The sequence below is a fragment of the Dermacentor variabilis genome, chromosome 9 (assembly GCF_050947875.1).
Source record: "Dermacentor variabilis isolate Ectoservices chromosome 9, ASM5094787v1, whole genome shotgun sequence".
Classification (NCBI taxonomy): domain Eukaryota; kingdom Metazoa; phylum Arthropoda; class Arachnida; order Ixodida; family Ixodidae; genus Dermacentor; species Dermacentor variabilis.
This window is the reverse complement of record NC_134576.1, coordinates 65,498,245-65,520,026: the sequence shown is the minus strand read 5'-3', so window position 1 is coordinate 65,520,026 and position 21,782 is coordinate 65,498,245. Positions and strand designations below refer to the sequence as shown.

The 21,782-nt window shown below is 51.3% G+C and overlaps 1 protein-coding gene across 2 annotated transcripts in view; it reads right to left on the bottom strand.

The window, feature by feature from the left end:
* Positions 1–21,782, bottom strand: part of LOC142592764 (uncharacterized) — a 59,001-nt gene that overhangs the window by 15,227 nt on the left and 21,992 nt on the right. For both annotated transcript variants that reach the window (XM_075704426.1, XM_075704425.1), the window contains exons 2-3: positions 5,431–5,718; positions 3,116–3,466 (exon numbers count right to left, since the gene is read on the bottom strand). In XM_075704426.1, coding sequence (XP_075560541.1) covers positions 3,116–3,466; positions 5,431–5,631 — 552 coding nt within the window. In that variant the 5' untranslated portion in view covers positions 5,632–5,718. The remainder of the gene's footprint in view (positions 1–3,115; positions 3,467–5,430; positions 5,719–21,782) is intronic.

The following is a 21,782-nucleotide window of genomic DNA, read 5'->3' as shown; positions in this document are numbered from 1 at the left end:
CGTCACTTCCATTTTTTTCCGCACAAAAGGCGCTAAGCCCCATAAACCGCTGATGAACCGCCATTTTCTGAACGCATTGACTTCTATGAAATCTTCGCTACCACGTGTTCATTTACTTTCGATATATTTGTGGATATAATATACAAAAGTTATCTGAAAGTACTCGTGAAGTGGTAGAGAAACCCTGTATGCAGACCAAGTATTCACATTTTTGTCTAACGAAAGAATAGGCGCCTACGGAAATAAAACCTGAACCTGAACACAAAATGTCGGGTGACAAGCATTTCTAAAGCACACTGATCGTATAATGGCCTGAGGAATTATATTTAACGGATCTTCTTTCATTTATTTTACTTTCTTAGATTGAACCAATCAGCGTTATCCACTGAATTTTCGTCCACTTCTCCAGAATGGGCATGAATTGCACTACGTACGATTCCTAGATAAAACGTGAACGTAAAATGTAGGTTCGCAGCTATCTATGAAGCACAGGGACCTGTTAATAGAATAGTGATTTATATTAGATGAATTTATCTAAATACATGAATTTAATATTTTTACTCACTTTCTTTGGTTTACCCATCCGGTATGTGGGTGTTATGCCAGCTCTTGGCCAAATAGTCTAGAATGGGTGTGTCCCACTTTGACACAAGAGGTTGCTTGGGTCAAGCTACTTCTTGCGCCCTAAATGTTGCTTGATACGTGCCGTGCATTTATTTATTTATTTATTTATTTATTTATTTATTTATTTATTTATTTATTTATTTATTTCACGTACTTTCAAGGCCCGAAGGCGTTACAGAAAGGAGTGGAGTCAAAACAAAAAGTAATGCAGTAAAAAATACAAACAAAAAGTATTAACAAAAGATATTAACAAAAGGCATTCCGAACGGCCGTCTTGAAGTTAGTAGGGTCGGTGATGAGTGCGATTGAGGCGGGAAGGCGATTCCAGTCCGTGCTTGTCCTGGGGACGAATGAGTCGCTGCACCGGTTAGTACGGCACAATGGCACCCCGATATGAAGGCTGTGGTCAGTGCGGGCCGAAATATAAGACGGAGGGGCAAGAAGGGTCTCTTTTAAAAGGGGGTTCAAGTGAAAAACTTTGTGAAAAAGGGAGAGACGGGAAGATTTCCGGCGTGACGAAAGATCAGGTAAGTTAAGAGTTCGTTTCATTGAAGAAATACAAAATAAATACAAATACAAATACAAAGAATGTGCACACACCTGTCATCGCCAAATTGTACGCACCTCCGTTAGCCGTAAAGCTTTACTTAAGCTTCGCTCACCTAGATTCCAACACGTGCATCGGATCTGCGTGAGTTTTATTTTTCTGTAGAACTGGGACCCTATAACGTAAGACTATTCCAATGTGTTTTTATTCCAACCTACTGACGTGAAATTTACATGACCGCCGACGCAGGCATCGGGCGATAACCCGCAGTGTTGCCTGAGCAGCCCAATCAAACGCTCTCCTCGTTCATAGGAGGTCACTTTTGTTTGCTTTGGAAATGAATAACATTGCCTACGTTGAGCGGTTTTTCTTATCTAATTCCCTAAAGAGATTCTAAAGAAGGAGATGGAAGTATGGGATTAAATGCAGCGCAGTAACTGTCTGACTAGAGGCGAGGAACACACTCAGGTGGAAAGGGGTTTCGACGGGGCCGAGCCAGCGCATTGAAAATAGGCAACCAAATGAAGAGGGAGGTTCCGGCGTCTGCGATTGGTCCGCTTTCTCTTACCTAGCTTGCGGTGGCTGGTCAAAAATCGCGGCGGCGTGCAACGGACCGTTATAAATGCCGTTAAATCAGGTCCTCAGCAAAGAAGAGTTGGCAGAGCGAGGTCGTATACGGGCTGAAAGGGCTCGATAACGTTATAGGGTTACGCAAAAAGTTTTGTTATGCAAGTCGAGAAACCCACGCTCTCCGGCAGGTGCGAGTAGCCAGTGCCTGAGCGATCGGCAGCAACTGTCTCCTATTCCTTTCGCAATGAGGCAGTCCCCGGCTATTTAGAAAAGAAAATCCAGTTTTTTCGGCATATTATTGCACCTTTAACGCGTACACGCAATCACTTTGACGCAATGAGTTATCGCGGTTTAGTGACGTCGAGTGACAGACAGGTGAAGTGGGTGCAGCCTGAAACCTTTTGACCAATAGCAGAGGGTTAATGGCGAAAAGGCGTCGAATCAGAAATAATTATTTTTGTTTTGTTCGGTCGAATCATGCACAATAAGTGTATACCGTCATATCAGATGGGGAGCTATCGCGATTTTCGTGACCTCGCATGACAGACAGAAGTGGGGGTGGTCTAGACCACTTTTTTACCAGTCCGGGGGGGCTGACTGCACAATTGGAATAGAAACGTTTGGAATAGCTTTACGTTTAGCGCCGCTGCTGAACATTGGACCTGGTATTGTCCCCGTTTTTAGCACTGAAGGAAATTTTCTTTGACTAAGTCTTGCTTCTACAAACGTAACTTCATCCGACAATTAAGTACGATAAAGCTTTGAACTTAATTTATCTCACAATATTTTGTTCTCGTTTTTTAATTACCGCGATAGTCCCAATAAATGCTGTCATATCTAAAAATAAGTACTTAAAATAAATTGTTATGGCAGTATTAAAAATTTCACGCTTACATTGTTTTGCTTTTTCGAAGGTTACCGTTCTTCAATGGATGTGTAAACGATCGTCACTGATGGCGATTTGTCGCTCGGCGCAAGCAACGCTTAATGCACGTATTAAAGAAATTCTTGAACGTCGTCGCGAATTCTGTAGCGAAAGGGTCTGATGCAACGAAATCGCGCGTGACGCGAATGCTGTCATACATTCTCGACTGCGAGACAGCACGAGCAAGTAACCTGGAATGTACCGTGATACACGCTTGAGCAGCGGAGGCACTTGACCCCCGTTACTGCCGCAACATCAAATTTCCACTCCCGAGCTACTGTACTTACCGGCCGCTATCGTCGCGATTCGAGCAGCATACTTATTCTCCTCCTGGGCTCAAATTCAATTCCATTAACGAGTCAGATTCGGGACTCGTACTCCGATCGGTTGCCGTCACTACGGCAACCTGACAACCAGAAATATCTTTTTTTTTTGGTTTTCTGCGGTACCTTGTGGTAGCTAATCTGGAAGTCCTCCTCGCTGAACGTGGTAGTCGAAGACGACCTGCGCGCCACGGCGGTCAGGTCCGCTTCGCTCAGCGGCGCCCCCAAGACTGTCCGCCTCCTCCGGGAGAAGGAGTACGTCGTCGGCGAGATCTGCGTCACCGAGTCGCCCAGGTAGTACGGCTCGATGACCACGCCCGCGGGGCTGATGCGGCCGGCGGGCCCAGGCGACCTGAAGGCGGAGTCCAGCGGTTCTTCGGAGTCCGTGTCTCGGCGCGGGCGACGGTCCTGGCCTATCGCAGCCGAAGCCTTGCCCTCGGGGGCAAACGCAGCCTGGTGCGAGCGTCCTGCCTGGTCCTAGGAAACGTTTGAGCGTCAAAACGGGACCGTAAGGTTCTCTTGCCTGAACTCGGCGGGAGCGGGTCGAGCCGGAAGTCGAGCTGGCCCGGCCCGACTCGACCGCGTTTGCGTGCATCTTGTCCAGCGGGGTTTGGTGAGTGAACGAAATTGCCAGTCGCACGACGGTTGACAGAATTCGCCTCGACACTTACTCGACCCGACCTGCTAGCGTTTAGGCGAGTCTCCTGCTATGGGGTGTCGACCTGACACGCCGACTTGACCTTGCTTCATCGGGTTCATGTAAACGTAGCTTATGTGTGTGCAAGCAACTTCAACGCACTAGACAGAACGCCTGGAGTAGTTGCGCGATCGGACGCTCTCAATGCTTAGAAAGTTGGTAGGGATTCAAGTTACTTGAAATCCAGGCAAAAAAAAAAAAAAACTAGGATAGAACAAGAACAAGAAAGAGATCACAAACGTGCTTCTCGTTGTTTCCGTATCCGTTTTTGTTCTGCCTTTTTGTGTAAATTCTCGTGATGCCAGCAACAGCAGCGGGGAGTAAAAGGAAAAGAAAATATCTGAATTGCACTTATTTGGTACATGCCGAACACGTTATCCTCCATTTTCGCTTTCTGTTTTGGTTGCTCCCCAAAAGTTTATCAGCACGATAACTGATCTATGCGTCATGGGAGATGTTCTTAGCTTTATCTTTTTTTCTTTTGCTTGTTTGTTGCGCCAGCAACAACCCTGTGTGGTTTGCCCACATTTTAGGACACCAGGGCCGGAAGTGTTGCATCAATATTTTGAGTCATCAAGCTCGGCGTAGCAGGAATGGCTCGTTGGGCTTTGCGGGCAATAATCGTTATGCTTAGCTTATTTACTGTATTCCACCGTAGAAAGCTGCAACTTGTTCTCCCGGCGTTAACCTAGCCGGTGCACCATGCGAAAGCGGCCCCACTGGGTAAACGGAGTTTGTGCGCAGTGCGGTGCGATGTCATATGACGTGATATGATGTCACATGTCATATATAGCTGCACTAGGTTTCATGCACAGAGGGCGGCGCTAAGAAGGGTGGACAGACTTCTCTCATACTCGCATTGGGAATTAAAAAAAACAGTGTGTCGCAAATGAAATAAATGTATGTGTCATGTAATTCGATACAGTTCTAGGTCTCGTACTTTTATGTCCAACAATGTGACGTAATTATTGCGCAAAATCTCATATGTGAACCGATTTTCCACCGAACATGCGGAAAGACACGTTTCTGCGACCAACGGCGAACAGGCACCGCTAGCACTCTCGACCAAACATATAATGCGTCACTTACAGGAAGCACAAAGATGCGTAAATATGGGTTTTGGCCGTAGCTTTACGTCCTAGGTTGGTGAGGCCTCTGAAGCGGTTGTTTTTTTTTTCTTCGTCAGGTCCAGCTTTTTCTGTAAAAACTGAAATATGCAATTTGTCTGACTGATTGACTGATCGATCGATCGATTGATTGGATTGATTGACAAGTTGTAGTTGTAAGACATGAAATGCAGTAGATGTTTTGTGGAAAGCGACGCAGATCGAAAATGACTGCACTGGGAAACACGCGAAGTGGGACTTCTATGATCGCGCATCCCAAGCAGCGCCACCTTCAAAAGCCTTGCCTGCAATGTAATACACGATGTATACTTACTGCAAAAAAAAAAGAAAAACTCAAGAAGAAAGCGGGAATCAGACAAATAATATTTTCGCCTTAAAACTTTCACAGTCTGGACCCATTTTTTTTTTTTTCAACGTGAGGGTTAGAAGGGTGATGTTTGGGGCTAGTTGGTTTTCCATTTTAGACTGTGTGGTGCAGCGCGAAGCGGGACAGGGCTCACAGGAAAAAAAAAAGAACTAGCACAATCGTTTAAAACAGTCTAAACAGTGAGGGTTAGGTTCGGCAGAGTGCACATAGTGCTTGAGACCACGTAAGGTCGAGGGAACAGGACACTCGCCTGATGCTCGGTCCCACAGGCCGGCGGTCGCGCGAGTCCCAGAGGCAGGGCTCGATCGCGCAGGTCCACCAGCTGCGGTCCACGCTTTGGTTCGGTCGAGGAGCCGTCCTCGTCGGCGGCGGTGCCGTGGAGGCGGTGCCTGTAGTGGGCGAACTCGTACTCGTGAATCGTGGGCGTGGTGCAGAAATCCTTTTCGAGCATGGCTCGCGTCGTCGGACCGCAGCTGCAATCGGTCGGTTCGCACCGTCACTGCGCAGGGAAGGCTCGCAGATGTGACGACGTCGAGCCCTGAAGAGAAAACAGAAAAGCTGACGAACGCGCTGCGGAGCTCGTGAGGGCGACCTTGGTGGGGACAGATGGTCGGTGGCGATGACGATGATGAGCATGCCTTTTTCACTGGCAATGGGGTCCGCAATAATTCTGTTCTTAATAGGTCGTTCTTGCCATTAGGTGACTGCTGAGTATGAGTAAAAAAGAAAGGAAGGAAGGCCTAAGAGAAGCGCAAAGCTATCTCCGCACACTCGCAAAGCGGCAGTCTTTTCCTTCTTTCGACTAGTTGCCTGAAAGATGGTGGTGTGTCCAAACAGTGGCACTTACCTACAAAAGGGTATTCTCTTAGAAATAATAATAATAATAATAATAATAATAATAATAATAATAATAATAATAATAATAATAATAATAATAATAATAATAATAATAATAATGGTCGCACAGCCGAGGAAGAACTTTTAGTTGCTTTAGACCGATTTTGATGTTCAGTTCTTCGTACGTTCCTTTTCATTAATTTTGTTCCAAAATATCAGGTCGCCTTTAGTAATGCGGTACCTTGCCCGATTCCATTCGAATCTTGGCCAGTCACCCGTAGTGATTGGCCATCGAAACAAGTGCAACCAGCGACTTTTCGAGACGCCTTTTTATAATCGCCAGATGAGGTTCATCAGAAACAATAGCCTCGTAGAAAGCTTTTAGAGGGAACAAGGAGTGTCGAAGTTTTAACGAATTCGTCAAGTAACGTGCATTTTTGGAGGCTAGCACACACACACACACACGGAGAACACTGATGTAACGAGACTTGACGGTGACAGTTTATTACGTCGAAACTTTATTGCTGCCGGCGTGATGGCTGTTCACCGATGCACGGCTGTAATGATTGGAGGCCGGGTCTTCCGCAGCTTGGATTCTGCGCCAGCCTTGGAGCATCCGCGTTTTGCCGTGGCTATAGACGCTGGCGAATTTCCTTTGCGTCTTCTGGGTGGAGCTGGAGCACGCTGCTGGACAGGCGTGATAACGAAGTTGAGGGAGCTTCGTTTCCGAGGCGTTTCATGGGTGCTCGTCCAACACCTGCCACACTCTTCAGTAAGTGGCGTTTCGTCGAAGCTTGACGCTTCGTCTCACGGCATGTCGCCGTCGAGGGAAAACTCGCTGTACGTCCCAGAATCTTACGGCGGCGTTTCTTCAGCTATAATACATAAAGTACCGCTTGTTTCCTATGAGACCGAGGCAGTAGAGCAGGACGAAGACTATCATGAGGAACGCCAGCAAACACACGATGAAGCGAAAGCCGCACAACCTCTTGCGTTCCTCCGCCGACATCTCGTCGCCCGGAGGCATGAGCGGTGGCACGGGAGGCACGGGCTTTCTGGGCAGCGGCCGGAACATGGTTCCCTTGCCGGGGCTTTGGCGTCCGGTGTAGGGCTCCGACCCATGGAGCGCGACTCGGTTTAGCCGTTCGGTCATCTCCCGGAGAGCTTGCTGCTCGGGCGAGAGAACGTGGCGGCCCGGAATGTGCCCCGCCATTCCCTGCTGGGCCAGCGCTCCTTGGAGCACCTGGGCGGCCATGGCTTGCTCTGGGCTTGGCGGTGACTGTCGACCGGGGGCTCCGGGGGAGTCAGGGCGCGGGAAATGGAAGTTGTATTGGATGTTGATGACGGGAACGTTGAAGGAAGTCGGTCGCGGCACGTGAATTTCATCGTCCAGCGCGGGTACCAGCGTCTCCGGCACTCGGAACTCCTCCGACCGGTCTCGGCTCGAGTGCCGCCGAAGCCTGCCGGCGTCCTCCGTGCTCCAGCTGGTCGAAATGGTGCTAGGGGGCCCCACGATGGCGTTGGGAAAACCGGGTTCCTGTGGGGGCCCGGCGGCGAGCACGTCGACGAGCGCGGTGCGTGATGCGCTCGGCAACACCTCGAGCTCGCCGGCGAGTTTCTGCCGGATCTCGCACGCGACGGCAGAAGCGATCGGGACTTCGGAGGCGGCGCTTATCATTGAACCTGTCACCGAAGGCTCTCGAAGCGCAGACATCTCGCGCTGCTGCTGCGCGTTCACGGCTGCAGACGCCGCGGCCACCATGACGGCGGCCACGGCCAGCTCCCGGATGTCTTTCTCTTCTTTCACCGCGAGCGGCCGCTGCGATGCCGGTTCGATCGCAGTTGCGCTTTCGCCGCTATCCGCGTGCAATTTTGACAGTTCGGCGTCAGGCACAGCGACCTGGTACTCTGACGTCAAGCGTCTTAAGGCCACGGTGCCCGTGCTCGGCACAGTCGTAGCTGAGGGCGCCTTCAGCGACTTCTGGAACTCGGCGTACGTCTTGGTCTCCGACGGCGGAAGGACGGTACCTGATATTTGGGCCTGGTCCATTTCGCGTTCGGAGATGAGCGGTCGACCCAGGCTCTCGAGTGAGACGACCTCCGTTTCCTGTTGCTCGAGTTGGGGTCGAACCGCTTCGGCGGCGATTCCTTGCACGCGAGCTTCTTCTCTCGATGCCCTGAGTGCTTCGGCTATGGCCAGTTCAGACTCGCTAACTCCGGGAGCCTCGGCTCGCATGTCGTCGATTGCACCAGAATTCGCGGCCACTATCTCACCGACGGGCTGGGTTGGTACAGTTCCGGGGGTCGCACTGACGGATTCGACAACTTCAATCAGCGGCGCGGGCGCGGCTGTAACTGACGCTGCTTCTTTTTCCTCCTCGACTTTCTTTGCCTCACGTTCAGCCGCTGCAGCCGTTTCTCGAACCTTTTCTTCTACTACCTTTACTGCCGACTGCAGCGCTGCTTCTGCTATATCGAGCGAGGCTGCTCTGGTAGTGGGTTTAGTAGAAGGGAAGTAGGTCAACTGTTCGTCCTTTACAAATGCTTTTTGAGGCTGTTCAGTCAGTTCTGGTTTTGCAGCAGAGGGTTCTGTGTGCGGTGCGGCTGGTTCCACAAGGGCTAGTGAATCCTTTGCCCCTGCAATAGCTAAAGACGTTGGCTCCACTTGAGAAAGCTGTGACGCGAGTCCAGCATGAGGCTCCAAAGCCGGCACAGTGGTGATCCCTTGCGGAAACCTTTCGGGTGGCTCTTCGGCCCTTGCCGACACCGATTTTTCTCGTAATTCCTGCTCTTCCGCGAGAACCACCGGCTCCCGTCGGTTCAATTCCACGAGAGACATGGTTTCCACAGAAGGGAGATCTGCACTGGTGCCTGGAGCTTGCTCGATCTTGGGAATCGCCAGTTGTGCATCTCCTGCACGAGTAATTTCTGTCAGCACCTGCACTACCGGTATTCCAGGCACTGAAACGGGCAGAATTTCGGGAGCTGCTTCAACAGTTTGTGCTCGCGTTTGACCTGGCGTTGGGGCTTTTGGAGGTTGTGGAATAGTTTCAGGAAGTGGTTCCAGGACAGTCATAGTCTGTTCGAGTAGAGAGACGGTTTCTTTCGTAATTTCTTGAGGTACTGCTGCGGTGGTAGCCTTTGAATACGGTATGTGCTGCTCTTGAGGGGTGGAAATTTGTACTTTTGCCTGGTCCTGAACAGCATAAGGCTCAACTGTTGCGCAGGGCGCTCTAAGAATGTCTGGAGTAGCCGCAGTCGGCACTTCACCTAGGACCAGCACTTTGCCCTCGGAAATTTTGTGGGCTCTCTCCGTAGAGGGCTGAGCTTGCGTTGGCTTTCCTGGTGGTACTTCAGCAGTAGCGCCAGCATGGTCTTCTTTAACTAAATAAGTATCGCCTACTTGTGACAATGTCGGAGCTGCTTCTACGGGCTTCTTCAATAGCGACACTGGTTCTTGCACCACTCCCCAACGGTGTTCTTCATCGAGGACGTCTCGCGCGCACAGCATATCGGCTTCTATTGGAAGTATTTCTGTAGGCGCTGTAGGAGCAAATGTCGCAGGCGCAGCGTCATCAGGCGGCGATCTGGGCAGGACTTGAAGCAAAGGCACTTCGTGCTTTTCTGGCAAAACATCTGACGGCGCTGGAGACTGCTGAGAAATAATTTCCAACGGGGCCTCTTTTGGGTGCGCTTCTAAACTAGGCATAAATTCTGAGTAAGGAACTTTTTGAGGAACAACCGCAACAGCTGTTTCGGAAAGCTTCCGCGTAAAAGATTCTCGTCGCATAGCATCTACAAAAGTAATAGCCGGCAGTGTGCCTTCTTCGGCATACTGTCGCACAAACGGTGTCCTCTCAGCATAAGTTTGTTCGGCAAGCCTTTGTTCAATAGCTAACCGCGAGTCCGCAGCAGCTTCGGACGGCACTGGCTCTTCGACAAGTGTAGCAGCGTTAGGTGCTTCGACAGGTTGTTGCGGTTTTAGAATGTCCAACGCGAGCGGTTTCATCTTAGTCAGTTCTGTAGCAACTTCTACAGGAACTTCTGCTCCCGCAGCTGCGACAATGTTTAAGACCGGGATTTCTTGCAACTGTCCAACCATTTCTTGTCGGGCTACAATTAGAACTGGCTCCAGTGGAAACGCCGCTATGTAAGGTGTTGTCTCGGCGTATGAGGATGGGGCAGTGGGCGCAATTACGCCTTCGGAAGGGGGTTCTAAATTTTCCTCTCCTAGGTGTTCGATGGCTGGAAGCTTTTCAGGAACGTTCGCCTGTAGTGGTTCCTCCAAGATCGTTTCAGAAATGAGTACCTCATTGGTTTCACCAGATGTTTTGGGTACTGCTGGTTCATGTTTTCTCTCAGTTGCACCAGTGGCCGTCATTACAGACGCCAGGACTAGAGGAGGCGCTTTTGCAACGATGTCTTCCTGAAGCAAGCCGGCCACTTCCGGTCGCTCTACAATGGCAGCTGGCTCCACTGCCGGTTCGTGTTTGTTCTCACCTTCACTAGTGGCCGTCCTCGCAAGTATAGGGACCTTTACCAGAGGAGGCGCTTTCGCGACGTCTTTCTGAAGCAAACCGACTACTTCCGGTCCCTTTACAATTAGCGCTGGCTCCACTGCTTGTTCAGGTTCCTTGTCAGGTTCAGCAGTAGCTGTTGTTAGGTACATCGGAGCCTCAACTTCTGCAAGCGCTTTCGCGGCGATGTCTTCCTGTAGCAAACCGGCCACTTCCGGTCGCTCTACAATTAGAGCTGGCTCGAATGCTGGCGTAGGTTCCTTGTCAGCTTCAGCAGTAGCTGTCGTTAGATAAACTGGAGCTTCAACTTCAGGAGGCACTTTCGCGGCGATGCCTTCCTGTAGCACACCGACCACTTCCGGTCGTTCTACAATTAGCGCTGGCTCGACTGCTGGCGCAGGTTCCTTCTCAGCTTCAGCAGTAGCTGTCGTTAGATAAACTGAAGCCTCAACTTCAGGAGGCACTCTCGCGGCGATGTCTTCCTGTGCCAAACTGGTCACTTCCAGTCGTTCTACAATTAGCGCTGGCTCGACTGCTGGCGCAGGTTCCTTCTCAGCTTCAGCAGTAGCTGTGGTTACATAAACTGGAGCCCCAACTTCAGGAGGCACTTTCACGGCGATGCCTTCCTGTAGCACACCGGCCACTTCCGGTCGTTCTACAATTAGCCCTGGCTCGACTGCTGCCGCATGTTCCTTCTCAGCTTCAGCAGTAGCTGTCTTTAGATAAACTGAAGCCTCCATTTCAGGAGGCACTTTCGTGGCGATGTCTTCCTGTGGCAAACCGGTCACTTCCGGTCGTTCTACAATTAGCGCTGGCTCGACTGCTGGCGCAGGTTCCTTCTCAGCTTCAGCAGTAGCTGTCGTGAGATGAACTGGAGCCTCAACTTCAGGAGGCACTTTTGCGGCGATGTCGTCCTGTAGCGAACCGGCCACTTCCGGTCTTTCTACAATTAGCGCTGGCTTGACTGCTGGCGCAGGTTCCTTCTGAGCTTCAGCAGTAGCTGTCCTTAGATAAACTGGAGCCTCAACTTCAAGAGGCGCTTTCGCGGCGATGTCCTCCTGTGGTAAACCGGTCACTTCCGGTCGTTCTACAATTATCGCTAGCTCGACAGCTGGCGCAGGTTCCTTCTGAGCTTCAGCAGTAGCTGTCGTTAGATAAACTGGAGCCTCAACTTCAGGAGGCACTTTCGTGGCGTTGTCTTCCTGTAGCACAGCGGCCACTTCCTGTCGTTCTACAATTAGCGCTGGCTCGACTGCTGCCGCAGGTTCCTTCTCAGCTTCAGCAGTAGCTGTCGTTAGATAAACTGGAGCCTCAACTTCAGGAGGCACTTTCGCGGCGATGCCTTCCTGTAACACAACGGCCACTTCCGGTCGTTCTACAATTAGAGCTGGCTTGACTGCTGGCGCAGGTTCCTTCTCAGCTTCAGCAGTAGCTGTCCTTAGATAAACTGGAGCCTCAACTTCAGGAAGCACTTTCACGGCGATGCCTTCCTGTAGCACACCGGCCACTTCCGGTCGTTCTACAATTAGCCCTGGTTCGACTGCTGCCGCATGTTCCTTCCCAGCTTCAGCAGTAGCTGTCGTTAGATAAACTGGAGCCTCAATTTCAGGAGGCACTTTCGCGGCGATGCCTTCCTGTAGCATACCGGCCACTTCCGGTCGTTCTACAATTAGCGCTGGCTCGACTGCTGGCGCAGGTTCCTTCTCAGCTTCAGCAGTAGCTGTCGTTAGATAAACTGGAGCCTCAATTTCAGGAGGCACTTTCGCGGCGATGTATTCCTGTAGCAAACCGACCACTTCCGGTCGTTCTACAATTAGTGCTGGCTCGACTGCTGGCGCAGGTTCCTTCTCAGCTTCAGCAGTAGCTGTCGTCAGATAAACTGGAGCCTCAACTTCAGGAGGCACTTTCGCGGCGATGTATTCCTGTAGCAAACCGACCACTTCCGGTCGTTCTACAATTAGTGCTGGCTCGACTGCTGGCGCATGTTCTTTCTCACCTTCAGCAGTAACTGTCGTTAGATAAACTGGAGCCTCAACTTCAAGAGGCGCTTTCGCGGTGATGTCTTCCTGTAGCAAACTGGCCATTTCCAGTCGCTCTACAATTGGAGCAGGCTCCACTGCTGGTTCGCGTTTTTCTTCACTTTCATCCGTGACCGTCGTTACATACATCAGAGCTTCTACCTGAGGAGTTGATTTCGTGGCAATATCTTCCTGTAAAAAGCCGGCCACTTCCGGTCGCTCTACGATGAGCGCCGGCTCTACTTCTTGTTCGTGTTTCCTTTCAGCTTCACGTGTGGCTGTCGTTAGGTACACCGGGGCCTCTACTTGAGGAAATGCTTTCGCGACGATGTCTTCCTGTAGCAAACCAACCACTTCCGTTCGCTCTGCAACTGGAGCTGGCTCCACTGCTGGCTCTGGTATTCTCTCAGTCTCACCACCGGTCCTCGTTAGAGACACTGGTGTTTTAACCTGAGCTAGTGCCTTTGCGACGACGTCTAAGTGTAGCGAACCGCCGACTTCTGGTCGCGCTTCAATGGGAACCGGCTCTACTGGATAGGCTGCCGTGTATGCTGCAGTTTTGACATAGGAGGAAGGCGCGGCGGGTGGAATGCCTTCGGAACGTGGTTTTAAGGCTTGTTCTGCAACGTGTTCTATTGCAAGAGGCCTTTCTGGAGGTGTCGCCGCCAGTGATTTAGCAAAGATGATTTCAGCAGGGAGCACTTCCACGATTTCACCAGTACTTTTGAGTACTGCTGCTTCTGGTTCCTTCTCATCTTGACCAGCGGCCATCGTTATAGACTGCGGGATCTCTACCCGAGGTAGTTCTTTCAGAACGATATCTTCCTGCAGCAAACCAGCCACTTCTGGTCGCACTACAATTGGAGCCGGTTCCACTGGATAAGCCGCCATATATGGTGTAGTTTCGACGTACGAGGAAGGCGTGGAGGCTAGAATGGCGTCATCGGAATGTGATTCTAAGACTTTCTTTGCAGCGTGTTCGATTGTTGACGGCTTGTCTGCAAGGTTTGCCGGAAGTGGTTTTTCAACGACCGCATTAGCAATAGATAATTCCCCGATTTGGTCAAGCGCTTTGAGTGCTGTTGCTTCCGGCTCTTTTTCTTGGAAGCTTTGAAGATCTGGGGCACTGGTTTGACGTAACGCTGGAAGCGGTCCTATGTTGGTTGATTCTGTCAAATCTGTAAGAGATTTGGTAAGTTCTTCTGGTACTATAGATAGATCCGTGATGGCACCTGCGATCATGGATTTGTCAAGTTCCTCTTCCGAATGCGGGGTGTGAAATCTGGGCTCCAGCACTGCTTCGCCCTTTCTTTCAGCCGGCGATTCTGGCTTTGATGAAGCGACGTTTAACTGTGCCATTATAGTTGCTGGCGACTCTCTCAGCATCGATGCGATGGAAGTCGAGCGCTTTTCTCGCACTTCCTCATGATATTCGTGCTCTTCGTCCACGTCCTCGACGTCAACAAGAACGGCTGCACCTTCAGAGCTGAAGTCTCCCGCTGACCTTACTTCTATGCTGGGTACTTCGAAAGCTTGTAAGGTTTGTTGCCTCGGTGCTCGTTCGGTCTGTGACATTGTTCTTGATTCTGTGACTGCAGTTGCGTCCTGGCTTGGCTTCATTATTAGTTGATCTTCCGTCGAAATCTGGGGCATTTCGGTAATCTGTTGCTTGGGTAGTTGCGCAGGTTCCTTTTCCGGCGTTTTAGCCGTCGTCGATTGCTTGAACTTTTCGAGCTTGGCGTCATGGGTAGCCAATTGGACTGTTCCTGTACTTGCGGGCGCGACATCAGGCAGAGCATCGGGGATTTCAATCACCTGCTCTTCAGTAACTGGAACGACAGATTCCAACCATTTGTCAGTCGCCACTACTAATGCGTCGGGCATTTTGACTTCTACGAGAGCTTGCGCCGCTTTTTCCGCAACTTGGTGTGTCGTTATTTCTTCCTTGACAGCCGTAACGCCGGTGGTTGCTAGTTTCACTTCCTTTGTGCCGGCTTCCGGAGTGCGCTGCTCGATTGCGAGCCTTGCCCCAATAGACTCGAGATACTTACGCTTGGTCCCCTCAATGGCTGCAGTTTCGGTTAGTGCATGTGACAATGATGTGCCTTCTGTCGCTTGTTTTGTCGCTTGTGTTGCAGTATCCGGTTCTACAAGCCGTGTAGCTTCGGGAATCATGGGCGTCACGGCGACTCCTTTAGGTGCTTCACAGGCTTTGGCGCCCTCTTCTTGCTGTGGGACTTTTGTCGGAAGGACAGCTGCAGGAGGCGGTGTTGTATGCGCATAGTCTTCAGCAGTGACTTCTTCCTTAACTTGAGCAGCTCCTGCCAGTGCTCTCCCTGGCTCCACGGGAGGTCTCGCTATCATCGCCTCGACTGGCCAGCGTTCGCTTTTAATGGGCGTTAGGTCGACGCCCTCAGTAGCATGAACGTCTAGCGCAGTTTCGATTCTCGGTACGAGAGTGCCGGTAGTAACTGCGGCCGGTGCCCCAGGTACACGCTGCACGGATGGGGCAGCCTCAGAAGTAACCTCAGCTTTTGGTTCTTCGAAGGGTCCTGTGACGACTGGCCGAGAAGTTGGCTCTGTAAGCGCTTCTCCGATCGCCACTTCCGTCTCTTTCGGCGCAGAGTGTCCCGCCTGCTCTTCGGCTGCCACCGTAGAGACTTCTTTTACAGGAGGTTCTGTTTGAGACAGGCTTGCTCTAACTCCACCTGGGGCTTCGATGGAAAGCATTACTGCAGTTTTCTGTTTCTTCGTTTCTACGTCTGCGTTATATATACTCGGCGCTTCACTTATCTGTTTCTGTTCCGTTCGAGGAACCAAGGCTTGAGATGGCTTCTCAACGACTTCGGAAAGTGCTAGCTCGGCTGGTTGGTGTATTTTGAATTCTTCGCTTTCGGCAATCGTTGGTCGCAGCTCCTTCCGTACTCCTGTTGTTGCCTGGACTGGGGCGTGATAGTCAACCTGCGGCCTGTCTTTTGTAGGCTCTAAACCCCTTGGCCTAACTTCAACTATAGCGGTTGTTTCATCCAACGCTGCAAGTTTTTGAGGCTCCGTTAACGCCGGGTGAACATATAAGGGAGCTTCGGCAAGAAGCTTCGCTTGCGCAGATACTTGAACCTGTGGTTGGTCACTTTCAGATAATGCTTCTAGCACCGGTATTTCCTCTTTAACTGCTATCTCTGGTTGCGGAGGGCACGTTGGCTCGACGTGCTCAGTGAGAGCGTACTGAAAACCATCACTTTCCGGTACGGTGGCTTCGTTTATCTTGGGCTGACCAGCAGCTTCCTCGTGGCCTATTTCGTCCTTTACTTTCTGCTGAGGTAATACACCCGGTGCAGTCAGCTCAGTATCTAGGTTTGGTTTTTCTTCAACTACAGCTGTCCGTGAAAGAGTGTGTTCTATCTGAGGTAGCTCGGGGTCAGATTGTAGCTTCTCTAGTTCCGTCGTACCCACAGCGACTTTCTTTGATGCTGAAGTCAATGGACGAGTTTCTTCTTGGTCAGAGCGCTGACTCGCCGTGGTGATCATATATTCTTTTTCGAAAGTCTTTGTCGTTGGTACATCTTCCTCAGGCTCAAATGTTGCCTCGTCTTTCACCTTAACAAGCTGGGCTAACAGAGGCACTCGAGAAGGTGTAGGGGTCGTGGATACGTGTGTGTCTATCTGTGCAGGAAGATATTCAAGTGCTAATGGTTGCTCGCCACTTTCCAAAGCTGTTGAAGACTCCACAGTACTTGGCCTGGCTTTGGGGACCTTTTCTGCGTGGCGTGCAGCAGAAAACTCTTCAAAACCGGCGTCAATCGTCGTTTCCTCTGGCTGCTGGTCTTCCTTCTCTAAGTCTTCTTTCATCGTAGGAAACTCCGTCTGCTCGTCAATTGGAATACCTATTTCGAAAGATGACCCCTCTTTTTGCTCCTGTACCGCCGCTTGAACTGATGCCGCCCCCATTTCCTCGGGAGCGTTCGTGGATGGCGCCGCTTCTTCCGGTTTAAATTCTGATTCGGAGGTGGGCCCTTCGCTGCGTGGTTCTTCTCTTTGTTTGAGCTGAAACCGCTCTGGTCCTGGTGTTGCTGTATGGGCTGATGATGCATCACCCTGTGTACCAGGCCCGGGAGGCTGCTTGTCCGAGGGCGGATGAGCCGGCACAGAGATTGACTCGGTACTGTCAACTGTCACGATCCTCTCCAGTACCTGTTCCTCGCTAGCCACGTATTGATAGGCCAGACTATCCGGGAAGTCTTCTTTTACAGGTTCTGTGCACTCCGACGAACTGGAGATGCTTCTCACCGGCTGCCCATCCTTTATAATGACCGAGTATTTGGCAGTCTTCTTTTCGTGCAGACGCTCGATTCGGCGGTCGGTACCAGCTGCCCTGGTGAGCTCCTGCTCCCAGGCCGCACGGCCCCTGGCAGCCTCTTCCGCCGCAGCTACGCTCGACCTAGTTGACCACGGTGCCGAAATGTGATGCGTTCGCTCTATCGCAGCAACAGGAGGTAATTTCGTAGGTTCTGTGATGACAGGCATCCCCGCAAGAACTCTGAGGGGTTCATCATGTTTAGGAGTGAGCACAGTCACGTAAACGCCTTGTTCTGGGCGCTCGGCTTCAGATTCTGGCGGTTTCGATATGGGCGCAAACTTGGGCTTTTCTTCTTGTAACTCTCCGACTTCAGTGACTTCGCTAGGGATCCTTGGTGTTTCTTCAGCGACAGGACGTGCAACACCTTCGGACAACTCGACTGGCTCAGGCTTCACGGAGATGAGTGCTGCAGGCTTCCATTCTTCTACAGCTCTTTCTACAGGCAAGACCTCCTCAGCAGTTGGCAAAAGCTTATCTGCCGAAAGCGGCTGCTCTGCTCGAACCATCGCAGATTCTGGCCTGATGACGAGCGGCTGTGCAAGTTCGACCAAGGACGACGCATCCTCCGGCACGGGTGCAAACGGTTGTGACTCCTTCACTTCCGGCTTCAGAGGCACAGGCTTCAGACGTGCTTCTTCTGGCGCAAGCCTTTCTGCGTGTTTCTTCGCCTCCAGCACAACAGTTGGCACCTTCTCGTCATACAGAGCCAGTGCCAACTTATCCTTCCTCACGCTCTTCTCGAGCTCTTCTTCTTCTTGTGAAGACTGTGTTCCCACACTTGATGGCTGCTCTTCGTGATCAGCTTCGTAATCACGAACAGTTACTGTGATTTCCTCTCCTTCCGGCATCGCGGCCCCCTCTGAGCGCTTCACGCCCGTAACATCGCTCACTTGTCGCGACCGCTTGCGAGAAGTCGGCATTGAAACGTGCGAAAATATGCCACCCGCGAAGGGCTTCTCCTCAGCAGACGTAGAGAGAGCAACCAAAGACCCCTCCGCCGATTCTCCCATTTTGAAGGCCGGCAAAACACGCCCTTCAGCCTCCCCGCGATCAACAACTGCGAGCCGCGTTTCTTCCTTTTCAGTGAGTTCGGTGCCAGTCGGGGGTCTTAACTCCATCAAAGCCCACTCCTGAACGACAGAAGACACCTTGCGCAGGTCAAGTGCAGGCCTTTCCTCCACAGGTACGGGGGGTCCAAGCGCTTTAGCGTCGACCACGGAAGACGCAGGCGGGAACGATTCAATGTAAGGCGTCGTCTCAGCGTAGGAAGTTGTAGGCGGAGCTTCTTGTGGGTAGGGCTGGAGGATTGGCGTGGTGTCGATGTATGTTGGTTCTTTTTTTGCGGCTTCTGCCACTTCTCTGGCTGAAGATCTTCTGCGGTAGCCTGGCACAACCGCAGCTGTCGGAGGCATGATTGAAGAACGGCGTCTCGTTTTCAATGTGGTGAGTGAAGGAGGTGGTGGTTCGGCCTTAGTAATCTCTTTTTCAGCCCCGACTTCGTGGTGGACCACTTTACCTTCTGAGCGTTTTCGCTTCAATTCCTGATCTGCTTTAAGAAGAGCTTCAGGAGCAAACGATTCTATGTACGGCGTAGTGTCTTGGTAAGAAGGAATGGGTGGGGCTTCTTGTGGGAAGGACTCGAGAGCTGGCGAGGTTTCGATGTAAGATGGTTCTTTTTTAGCGGCTTCTGCTGCTTCTCTAGCCGAAGATCTTCTGCGGTGCCCTGGCACAAGCGCAGCTGTTGGAAGCGTGATTGAGGAATGGCGCCTTGCTTTCAATGTGGCAAGTGAAGGAGGCCGTGGTTCGACCTTTGTAATCTCTTTTTCAGCCCCGACTTCGTGGTCGACCACTTTACCTTCTGAGCGTTTTCGCTTCAATTCCTGATCTGCTTTAAGAAGAGCTTCAGGAGCAAACGATTCTATGTACGGCGTAGTGTCTTGGTAAGAAGGAATGGGTGGGGCTTCTTGTGGGAAGGACTCGAGAGCTGGCGAGGTTTCGATGTAAGATGGTTCTTTTTTTGCGGCTTCTGCCACTTCTCTGGCTGAAGATCTTCTGCGGTAGCCTGGCACAACCGCAGCTGTCGGAGGCATGATTGAAGAACGGCGTCTCGTTTTCAATGTGGTGAGTGAAGGAGGTGGTGGTTCGGCCTTAGTAATCTCTTTTTCAGCCCCGACTTCGTGGTGGACCACTTTACCTTCTGAGCGTTTTCGCTTCAATTCCTGATCTGCTTTAAGAAGAGCTTCAGGAGCAGACGATTCTATGTACGGCGTAGTGTCTTGGTAAGAAGGAATGGGTGGGGCTTCTTGTGGGAAGGACTCGAGAGCTGGCGAGGTTTCGATGTAAGATGGTTCTTTTTTAGCGGCTTCTGCTGCTTCTCTAGCCGAAGATCTTCTGCGGTGCCCTGGCACAAGCGCAGCTGTTGGAAGCGTGATTGAGGAATGGCGCCTTGCTTTCAATGTGGCAAGTGAAGGAGGCCGTGGTTCGACCTTTGTAATCTCTTTTTCAGCCCCGACTTCGTGGTCGACCACTTTACCTTCTGAGCGTTTTCGCTTCAATTCCTGATCTGCTTTAAGAAGTGCTTCAGGAGCAAACGATTCTATGTACGGCGTAGTGTCTTGGTAAGAAGGAATGGGTGGGGCTTCTTGTGGGAAGGACTCGAGAGCTGGCGAGGTTTCGATGTAAGATGGTTCTTTTTTAGCGGCTTCTGCTGCTTCTCTGGCCGAAGATCTTCTGCGGTGCCCTGGCACAAGCGCAGCTATTGGAGGCGTGATTGAGGAATGGCGCCTTGCTTTCAATGTGGCAAGTGAAGGAGGCCGTGGTTCGACTTTTGTAATCTCTTTTTCAGCCCCGACTTCGTGGTCGACCACTTTACCTTCTGAGCGTTTTCGCTTCAATTCCTGATCTGCTTTAAGAAGAGCTTCAGGAACAAACGATTCTATGTACGGCGTAGTCTCTTCGTAAGAAGGAATGGGTGGGGCTTCTTGTGGGAAGGACTCGAGAGCTGGCGAGGTTTCGATGTAAGATGGTTCTTTTTTAGCGGTTTCTGCTGCTTCTCTGGCCGAAGATCTTCTGCGGTGCCCTGGCACAAGCGCAGCTGTTGGAGGCGTGATTGAGGAATGGCGCCTTGCTTTCAATGTGGCAAGTGAAGGAGGCCGTGGTTCGACCTTTGTAATCTCTTTTTCAGCGCCGACTTCGTGGTCGACCACTTTACCTTCTGAGCGTTTTCGCTTCAATTCCTGATCTGCTTTAAGAAGAGCTTCAGGAGCAAACGATTCTATGTACGGCGTAGTGTCTTGGTAAGAAGGAATGGGTGGGGCTTCTTGTGGGAAGGACTCGAGAGCTGGCGAGGTTTCGATGTAAGATGGTTCTTCTTTAGCGGCTTCTGCTGCTTCTCTGGCCGAAGATCTTCTGCGGTGTCCTGGCACAAGCGCAGCTGTTGGAGGCGTGATTGAGGAATGGCGCCTTGCTTTCAATGTGGCAAGTGAAGGAGGCCGTGGTTCGACCTTTGTAATGTCTTTTTCATCCCCGACTTCGTGGTCGACCACTTTACCTTCTGAGCGTTTTCGCTTCAATTCCTGATCTGCTTTAAGAAGAGCTTCAGGAGCAAACGATTCTATGTACGGCGTAGTGTCTTGGTAAGAAGGAATGGGTGGGGCTTCTTGTGGGAAGGACTCGAGAGCTGGCGAGGTTTCTCTGTACGATGGCTCTTGTTGAGCGCCCTCTCCGACCTCTGTATCTGACGATTTTCTGTGATATCCTGGTACAATCCATTCTGTTAGAGGCAGGACTGAAGAACGGCGGCCAGCTGGCATTGCAGTGTCTGCTTCCGTAAGTGCCTGAGGAGTAAATGATTCGATGTAGGGTGTAGTTTCTTTGTAAGAAGGAATGGGTGGGGCTTCTTGTGGGAAGGACTCGAGAGCTGGCGAGGTTTCTATGTATGATGGCTCTTTTTGAGCGCCCTCTCCGGCCTCTATATCTGACGACTTGCTGCGATACCCTGGTGCAGTCGATTCTGTTAGAGGCAGGACTGAAGAATGGCGGCGAGCTGGCAGGGCAGTGTCTGCTTCCGTAAGGAGTGCCTGAGGAGCAAATGATTCGATGTAGGGTGTAGTTTCTTTGTAAGAAGGAACGGGTGGGGCTTCTTGTGGGAAGGACTCGAGAGCTGGCGAGGTTTCGATGTAAGATGGTTCTTTTTTAGCGGCTTCTGCTGCTTCTCTAGCCGAAGATCTTCTGCGGTACCCTGGCACAAGCGCAGCTGTTGGAGGCGTGATTGAGGAATGGCGCCTTGCTTTCAATGTGGTGAGTGAAGGAGGTGGTGGTTCGGCCTTAGTAATCTTTTCTTGAGCCCCAGCTTCGTGGTGGACCACTTTAGCTTCTGAACGTTTTCGCTTTAATTCCTGATCTGCTTTAAGAAGAGCTTCAGGAGCAAACGATTCTATGTACGGCGTAGTCTCTTCGTAAGAAGGAATGGGTGGGGCTTCTTGTGGGAAGGACTCGAGAGCTGGCGAGGTTTCTCTGTACGATGGCTCTTTTTGAGCGCCCTCTCCGACCTCTGTATATTTTCTGTGATATCCTGGTACAATCCATTCTGTTGGAGGCAGGACTGAAGAACGGCGGCGAGCTGGCATTGCAGTGTCTGCTTCCGTAAGTGCCTGAGGAGCAAATGATTCGATGTAGGGTGTAGTTTCTTTGTAAGAAGGAACGGGTGGGGCTTCTTGTGGGAAGGACTCGAGTGCTGGCGAGGTTTCGATGTAAGATGGTCCTTTTTTAGCGGCTTCTGCTGCTTCTCTAGCCGAAGATCTTCTGCGGTACCCTGGCACAAGCGCAGTTGTTGGAGGCGTGATTGAGGAATGGCGCCTTGCTTTCAATGTGG